The 9,363-nt window shown below is 42.8% G+C and overlaps 1 protein-coding gene across 2 annotated transcripts in view; it reads right to left on the bottom strand.

Moving 5' to 3' along the window:
- Positions 1-9,363, bottom strand: part of NOTCH2 (notch receptor 2) — a 184,660-nt gene that overhangs the window by 28,694 nt on the left and 146,603 nt on the right. For both annotated transcript variants that reach the window (XM_027866775.1, XM_027866776.1), the window contains exons 13-19: positions 8,446-8,638; positions 7,755-7,900; positions 5,816-5,929; positions 4,044-4,163; positions 3,534-3,686; positions 2,263-2,491; positions 1,251-1,452 (exon numbers count right to left, since the gene is read on the bottom strand). In XM_027866775.1, coding sequence (XP_027722576.1) covers positions 1,251-1,452; positions 2,263-2,491; positions 3,534-3,686; positions 4,044-4,163; positions 5,816-5,929; positions 7,755-7,900; positions 8,446-8,638 — 1,157 coding nt within the window. The remainder of the gene's footprint in view (positions 1-1,250; positions 1,453-2,262; positions 2,492-3,533; positions 3,687-4,043; positions 4,164-5,815; positions 5,930-7,754; positions 7,901-8,445; positions 8,639-9,363) is intronic.

Genomic DNA, 9,363 nt, shown 5'->3' with positions numbered 1-9,363 from the left:
CACACACACACACACACACACACACACACACACACACACACACACACGTAAATATCTGAGAATTCAGAAAGGGAAAAGAAGAAAGGGCAGGCACTGGCATTCCACTAGAAATAAAATAGCAGCCAAGTGTAGCCAAGTGCAGACTCATTTTGCCAGAAATTCCCACTCATTTTGTTCTGCCAGAAATGCTTCTCCCTTTCCTGTACACTGGAAGCCGTTTTGGCCCCACACAAAGGGAAAGAAGATGCTCATTAAAACCAGGCTGGTGCAGACACATTTAATATGTTAAATGCTAACTGCAATGGTCCTAGAAAAACAGCCTGGATAAGGACACTGATTTTTATCTTTATTGGATTTTTGGCATTCTTATCTTTACTTGAAGGGAGAAGAGAAACAAAGGTATACACAGGCTGTATTTGTTTTTAAAAATTCATTTTAAAATGAATTTGGTTTAAATTTTTTTACAATATCCCTCATTATAAGTAGAGGTAGAGATAACTTGGCACATCACAAAACCAGAGCTCGAAACCTTTGGTTTGGACCACTTATGTTGCCTTGAATGTACAATATCATCAGCTTTACCTATATTCCTATGAAACTTTTGTATTTAATTCAACTTTTATAGAGTTAGCTGCTTCTACACTTGCTTTTCTAGTACTTCTGGTAAAGGAGCACATCTTTTTACTATCCGTTGTTCTTAGAGACTTTCAAGGAAAGAGGGTGACACAGCCTCTTTTGGTAGCCTCTTCTAGCATTTCAGAACCTGAATTCTTACTCAGCAATATTCAAGCCAGTGACCCATGAATGCTGCTCTTTTCTACTCAGCTGCCCACCATCACCCAAATAACTTCAGCTTTCTCTAAATGCAAATTATCTTAATTCTATCTTCAATTTATTCTCACAGTTCCCTTTTCTAGCTAAATGGATGTATAGATCCTCAGACTCTTTTCCTAGTCTTGATTTTTGTTGAAACTTTATTGTTCTTTTTCGCTTGTTTCCAAGGGACAACACAACCCGTCAGATTTTCTGGAGTATACGTATGCTAAGTTTATAGGAACTGGCAACTCTTGCCATCAAATGGCTGCATCCTTTGGAACTGACTTCAGAATCACCGTCTAGGAAGAGGGTCCCCCATACTACTTTAGGGACTAAGAAGACCTTAGGGTGCCAGACTTAAGAGGTGGATCTTGGAAGGGGCTGATTCAAGTGTAGGTACTGAATAAGAGTGTGGGTGGGAAGAGGTTAGTTACCTGACAGTTTTTCCCTGTATAGCCCAATGGGCAGTTGCAATGGTAGGTCCCCAGGCCATCAATGCAAGTGCCCTCATTCAGGCATGGATGAGAGTTGCACTCATTGATCTCATGAAGGCAGAATGGACCAGTGAAACCCATGGGGCACAGACAAGAAAAGGAGTTGATTCCATCCACACACGTGCCTCCATTGAAGCAAGAACTGAGAGACAAGCATGGAAGAAAACCAACATTAAGATGGTAACAAGGACACCAGACTCTACTAATGTCACTGATTGAGAATCTGAAATCCAAGGAGTCCAAGGTGGGTAAAGCCTTGTGAACTGATGTCCCCAACAGCCCCAAACCCATATTCCTTTTCATGTATTTCAGGATTGTTCCCTGTGCTCATCAAATATAATGGAGAGTCAAAAAGCCCGGTGCCATTCTCATCTTTCCCACCAATCCAGGACTTAGGAGATAGTGGGCTGACCTGGAAAGCTCTGGAGAATGCTTAGTTCTCCAGGATTCTGTTCAGGCCCTTCAGCAGCTTTTCACAGTCACTTTTTTATTTTAGCAAAATTAATACCTTTGAAAAGGATTGGAGTGAAGACTCTGGACTCGACATTTCTTTCTCTAGTGACCACTACAGCTGCAGAATTTGCAAAATTCATGATAAATAAGGACACCTAAGAGCCTACTTACACAATTCCCAAAGAATGAGGGACTTAAATGGCTTCCCACCCAACTATAGAACAAATGAACAATGAGCCAAGAGGTGGGTAAGAAGCTAAGGACAAGGGTCAAAGGCTCTTCTTGCTTCCCAACAAATAACTATTCCCACTTTTTAAGATTCAGAAGGCTATATTTGCTAATTACCTAAATGTCAGCCACTTTGGTGAGAGGCTTAGGAAGTGGTGGTGAGACCCAAGCAAATGTCTAATTCTCTACCCTAGGAAATACAGTTTGCATCAACTTCCCCCCTTTCCCTTCTGTTTGGTGGGATATCTGCTCCTAGGCAGCCGTCCCTCACCTCTCAGTGCACTCATCGATGTTGTTCTCACAGTGAGGTCCATCGAACCCCGCCTGGCACTTGCAGGTGTAACTGTTGACATAGTCAGAGCAGGTTCCTCCATTCTTGCAGGGTTCACTCAGACACTCATTCATGTCTGTTTGACATCTATCCCCATTGAACCCCAGCAAACAAAGGCACGAGAAGGTGTTCACTCCATCTACACAGGAAGCACCATTCTGACAGGGATCTAAAACAATGAACACAAACAGGTGAAAACTCTAAAGGGCAGCATTTATAGGTCACTGGTACTAAAGGTCCTTCCTTCACACCTGAGCTGCTTAAAAACCCAGAGTCAAGCAGTCCCATAAAAGAAGCGTCAGGTACTGGAACTGTGACCAGTGACCCAGCAACTAGCTCTGCCCTGTCAGCTCATGAACCCTTCCTTCTCCTCGTCTTGGCTTATGTGGTATTTGCTCTCTAAACTACATATCCAAGCTTCCCCTTTTGATATGCTGATGCACGGCCCTCCCAGAAGCCGCTGATTTTCTTAGGGAGGAAAAAAGAATTATTAGTTCCAGCCTGGACAGAATGATTTTCTCTGTCCCCTTTTGCTCCAAGGACATGGAAGATCTTGCTGCTTTCTTCTCTGTGTGAAACGCAAAGTAGCCTGGCCAAAGAACTAGGGGAATGGTAAATAGAATAAAGTAAAGATTGTAGAGTGTTTTATTCATATTGATTCAAATAAACATTTACTAGATACCTACTGTGTGGAAGGTACCGTGCTAAATACTGAGGGAGATGCAAAGAGGTAAAAGAAAGTCATTACTCCAAAGGAGCCTTTATCCAGGCAGAGATCGGATATGTGAGTATATTCAGGTGGAGCCTGAGGAGAGAACTCCACCCACTGTGGCACCTGGCTGCCACATGCATGTATGTACATGTATGCATATGTATGTGTGTATATCTATATGTGCATATGTGTATATGTATGTATAAGATTACCAATATAAGAGAGCTAATATAGATGGCCTCTATTTTATAAACAGGAAAGATAATGCATTCATCAAATCACTTTTTGACTCAACTTTGCTTCAGAATTCTTCTGTAATTGTTATTAGAGAGACTAGAAGCAAGCCGTCTTCAGAGAATCAGCTCTGGCTCATCGCTCATGGCAGCTACTGCTATTTTCCATAATATCCCTGTTTTAAGATAGTAGGCAGTACCTCCCCACTCTGGTCTACAGGTTTCCCTCTCCGCTATGGGAATGGCCAGCTGGCCCACACACTCACTAGCAAGGCAGTCGTCAATGTCTTCTTCACAGTCCACACCAGTGAAGCCCGGGAGACACTTGCACAGGTAACTGCCTTCTGTGTTATGGCAGACGCCACGGTTCATACATGGCTTGGAGACGCACTCATCAATGTCCACATTACACCGAGGCCCTGGAAGCACAGGAGTAGCAAGCCTTACAAACTCTGGGATCTTAAGGCATTCTGCTCATGGACACCCAGGTGGGGAGCACAAAAGAGGTTATCTAAGATTCCTACAGGGCTGTGCACCAATATAGCACTTCAACCACTAGGGGGCCCCAGATGCATGGGTGATGGCAGACAAAGTGCTGCCAACTCCAACTTTAGCCCTGTGTTCAAAGCAGGGGAAGGGATGCTTGGGAGACCTGGAGGGCCTTGGCAGATTAGGAATTTAAATCAGTCTTTTATTCCCTCTCTGCCTGACCGTGAGACTGACTGCTTACAGAAGTTTGTTTTCTCCATTCCCACTAAGCTGAATGTCCACCTCACCTTGCCAGCCAGGAGCACACAGGCAGGTGTAACTGTCAAAATTTGCAGATTCTTGACAAATGGCAGCATTCTCGCATGGGTTGGGATTGCAAGGGGCCAGCACCATCTGACAGTTCTTGCCTGTGGGGACCAAAGCACAGTGATCATGTGAAAATAAACAGGCTAGATGAGTGAACAATGTGCCCTTTTGGCATGTTCAGAAAACAGGTACCTCTACAACCACCAACTCTACTTAAAAGTGAGGGCTGAAAAGGGGATGGGGATGGTCTGACAAATCGCCACACAAATCTTTCGGTTAAACAAGAAAAGCATCTACGATATTTCATCTTGTTTTCTAGTGCTCGTTCCAGAAATCCTTCATTTAGTGACAGAAGCCATACATACTGGGGAAACGGGGTTGAAGGAAGCGTGGAGGAGGAAATGCTGTACTTCTATGACATGCCATTATTTCAGAGTTCTTTGGTCCTCACATAAATCCAAAAGAACTGAAGCTCTCAACTTACTTAGTGAAGGGCTTATGGAATGCTGAGCACAAACATTCAATAAAAGCTTGAGAACAAAAAGTTTCCCTCTCTCGAGTACGGCACTGGCTAAAATCAAGTCATAACTAACTCAGGCTCAATCTTGGCCAAATTTTGTGTTCCAACTGGAAAAAAAATACCTTCCCTAGATTTTGACAGAAATTTCCACTGTGATGTCTCAGACTGATGATGACTCATAACGATCTAAGGAAAAAGCAGACTGCTCCATTACTAGTCACAGTGAACCAGAGTCAATTAGAGATGAATGTGACCATATTCAGGCACTGGGACTTTAATATGCTTGTGGTTTTGGTCAGATGTAATCCCTCTAGGTTCACATGCGGGATATAATTTTAATGTGGACCTTATCTACAGCCACAACATAAACAAATATCTTTCTAGTATCTGAGCAATTCAGCGACAAATTAAATGTTCTCAAAATCAGCCACAGGCCTCAGTATGACTGGGCTGTATACACAGTCATGGATATTTATGTCCCCTTCACTGCCAATACAGGCCAGTGAAAGGCAGAATAGAGAAGCTGAGTGTCAGACTCCCCTGAACTGAAGGGCATGGCAACTGACTGGATACGGGGGTAGGGGGGAGGGAAGGAAGAGAAGAGTCACAAATAATTGTAAGGTTTCAACAATTAACAGATGCATGGAAGGGAGGAAGAGGAAGCACTGGAAGGGAGATGATGGCTTTAGGTTTGGTCATGTAAGCACTTGGTAGACACTAGAAATGAGAACCGTGAACAGTGAAATAACAAAAACCATAAATCTGATTTTGGAAACATCTGGATACTGGATGCAAACTGTGCCATTATTTTAAGCTGCTGCCTTTGCAATTCCCTGGACTAGGCAGTTTCTGTGCCTTTACAGTGGGAACAATGATATAAAATAGCTACATTTAACAGAGGGTGGTCCATATGTGCCCCTCCTCGCTGTAGGTCTTCAAGAGAAGGCAGGAACACCAACTTGCTTGGGAACATTTGAGAAAAAAGATTCTCAGTCAATGTGAACTAAGCGAAGTCCCTTCTAACTCTTTAGAGCTTATAACTCTACAATTATAAAAGAGAACAAGGGCACACAGGTTTTCTATAAATCTCAGGATCCAGACAAGGAGCCCCAAAGGAGGAGGACACTGCTACCAGAGATAATGTCATGGATAACCAAATGCTGTAAGTGACATTGCAGAGCCAAGTGCTTGATCTGTTTTAACATGTACCTGCTGGTCACCCAAGGAACCCACCTGTATATGGAAGCATACACTGACAAGTATAGCCATTTACATCATCAGTGCAGATGCCCTGATTAAGGCACGGATTTGAAGCACACTCATCAATGTTGACTTGACAATTGTAACCTACAAATGGGAGGAAATGAGAAAAAAAAAAGAATGAAATTTAATGTCAGCTTCACTGCTGCCTCAAATGAATAACTCAAATAAATTCACCCAATGGTGGTAAATTAGCAGGTACGCTGGAAACTATAGTAACTCTTTCAGGCTGCTGGAAAAGGTTCCCCATTAAATGTGATGAGAAACCGCTACTGCCTATACAATTCTTTAGAGGCAAGAGAGATTTGTGCTTTTCCAAATAATCTCTCAGAAATGGTCCAAGAATATGATTTCATGTAGTAAACTCGATGCACTATGGTAAATCACAACTTCTGAATTACAAAGCATTTGAGAGATGGAAGGGACCTCACCAGCGCTTGGTCTAACCCCTATCTTAAATGCCCGACTCTCAAAGCATCATTAAAATGAGCAATAAAAGATCACAGGATTGAGAGTCAGAAAGAAGACCTTGGCTAGATTCCCTGCTTAGTCACTGCCACTCACACTGAGCCTCAGTTTCCCCATCTATAATGGAGACAGTAATACTGGTATATCATCTTTCTGATAGGGTTGTTCTGAAAAAAAAAAAAACAAACCATAAATTTGTAAAGTGCTATACAAAAATGTGAGGTATTCCTGCTATCAGAGGGCTACAGGCTTTCGTACAAAGAACCTGCTCAGAAATGAAGGCTATAAAAAGTAAATTTACTAAATACATAACTATGCAAATGTTAATGTCTGATTTATACTCCTATCTCAGATTCATCATATTCACCAGTATTCTGACACTCTCCTACCTTCAAACATCATAATAGTCACTGCTTTTCCAAAGTGATGGTTCAAAGTTCACCTCCAGAAAGGAAACGAGGAAAGAAGGAATCCCTTTTGACTTTTGAAGACTCTGATTAAGGGGTTTGGGAGGGGAAGGTGTACAGGTTGAGGGGAAGAAGGGGTATGCCTTGCATTTTTCAGTTTAGCGTGACGAGGTTCACGGCAGGGGGTTAAATGAAAATGAAGCAGCCTTCTAGGATGGCAGGAGGATCTGGGTCATGGGAGCTTGAGCCCACGACAGGGAGGGTCTCATTCAGCTGTGTAGAAGGCCTCAGTAAAGGTGAGACACACACACACACACACACATTAGAAATCTTCCCATTTCAGAAATGGTGAGGTTGTATAAAGTCAAGAAGAAATAGGATTATTATTAACAATTATGGGGATTACCACCCAGCAGAGGGACTCTGTTGCAGTTACCTAGGTCTTATTTTTCCTATTAGACTTATAAATTCCTTGTTGTGTCTTACGTATCTCTGAATGCTCTGTGCCCTCTGTCGTACCCTCTGTCACACGGACTTGAACAGATTAAGGCATTCCAAAAAATTACGATGAGTAAAAGGAAAGACGTACTTCTTAAAACCTGGTTTCCAAATGATTAAGGATAGTAGGTCAGTAAAATACCAGAAAGCGTTTCTCCTGGGTTTTCCAAAAGAAAGCTGGTGGCAGAAACAGAACAATGAGGACCCGAGGGATAGTTACAAAGAACTCCTGAATAGCTACTTTCCTAGAAAGCAAAGAGGTGATTATCTGAGAACATCAGAAAGCGAACAATGGTTCCATTGTAAGGAGATGAAGAGCATGGATCCCTTGCGCTCGTTCGATATGCTGATGTACTTTAAATACACTTGACCTCCACCATGCTCTCACTAAATTGTCCCTGCAACCCACCGATAAACACTGCATGTCTCAGGAGAACTAGCGGGCGAAACTGAAACCCTGCTCTTGTTCCCTCCACAAAACTGACTCCATACACCATTCCGTCCCCAAACCAGGCAGAAACAAGCCCTTTTGTTCTCACCTTTAAAGCCCTGCTTGCAGGTACACCTGTATCCATTCACCAAGTTGTCACAGGTTCCTCCATTCTGGCAGGGATTGGAGAGACATTCATTTTGGTCCACTTCACAACTGGTGCCAACCCAGCCTGCTTCACAGAGGCACTTGTACCTGAAAGAAAAGCACACAATGCACTCGAGAAATTCCTGCTTTTGACTCTAAATTACTACTGGAACATAACCTTGGGCTAAGGAAGAGAGGGAAAAAATAAGCTCCTTTAATCCCATTGACTACAACCATAAAAACAGAAGTAAAATCCAATCAAAGGGAACAGAGTTCTATAATTGTACAGAGATTCAGCAGGGGACAAGGAGCAAATGCATTCTTCTGTTTTCTCAGCCTGAAAGGCATGCCCTGATGTGGGTATCCTTGACGATGATGTAATTCTTGTCATTCCCCTCCCTCATTCGTTCAAGATGTAAATGGTTCAAATTGTGAGGTTTGAGTTGAACACAACTCCCATGGTTATTGGTTTGTTGTGAATACTGAATTTGTAGCAATAATAATATGAAAGTGTTTATTTTAATATTTAAAAAGAACTAACTTCATTTCTGGGTATTGCAAACCTGTTACTCTGCAGATCCAACTAGAAATTACCTTTAGTAAAATGTGGGAGTTCCATGTATGACATCAAATGTCACACCCAACAAACTTACCCACTGGCAACACCTGTACAGTTCCCATGGATGCAGGGATTACTGAGGCATTCATTCACTTGTGAATAACAACTGGGGTGGTGAGGTCCTTCTGGGCAGATGCAACGGAAACCATTCACATCATTGATGCATGTTGCGCCCTTGCGGCATGGGTTCGAGGTGCACTCATCAATGTCAACATTGCATCTTTGTCCTGTGGTAAAGGAAATCAATTCTTTTTGTATGTTTTCCAAATGCACACATTTCACATGAAAATATTTAAGGAACTGGTGGTGGCCCAGTCAATTTGCATTCAAAATTCTAGAATCTTCTCGGCCTCCCTTCCTCATCCTTCACATCAAAGACGTTGCTAAGTCCTGTTGATTCTGACACCACATTTCTCCAATCTGTTCCCTTTGCTCTACTCGGATGGCCACTCTCCCATCACCCATAACTGGTATCCCTGTCTCCAGTCTCTCCTCTCCTATTCACTCTTCACACAGATAGAAAAATAGTCTTCCAAAGGCACATCTGTGTTACTCCTACTCACATACGCTCAGCAGTTCTCTGTTGCTCGTATGATTAAATACCAACTCACTTACGGCCCTCCACAATCTGGCTCTAACCTTCCCTTTGAACCATGTTCCATATTACTTCCCTTTGTACACTCTATGTTCCACCCAAACTGGAACACCAGCTGTTCCTCAAACTCAACATGCTACTGCCCACCTACATGGAACAGTATAGACTGTTCTTCATGTGTACCCGTATAACTGAAATGCGCTTCTTCTTCACCTCTGTCTCTCAGGATCTTTCTCTGGCTCATTCGGTGCCACCTCCTTTGTAAAGCATTCTTTGACCCAAGCCTACTCCCAAAACTGAAAGCATCCCCTCCCTCCTCAAATATTCCTCGAGTACTTCGGATCTTTTCTTTCCCTC

The sequence above is a fragment of the Vombatus ursinus genome, unplaced genomic scaffold, assembly GCF_900497805.2.
Source record: "Vombatus ursinus unplaced genomic scaffold, bare-nosed wombat genome assembly UNPS02014782.1, whole genome shotgun sequence".
Classification (NCBI taxonomy): Eukaryota; Metazoa; Chordata; class Mammalia; order Diprotodontia; family Vombatidae; genus Vombatus; species Vombatus ursinus.
The sequence above is the reverse complement of the archived record's forward strand: the minus strand, read 5'-3'. Positions and strand labels throughout refer to the sequence as shown.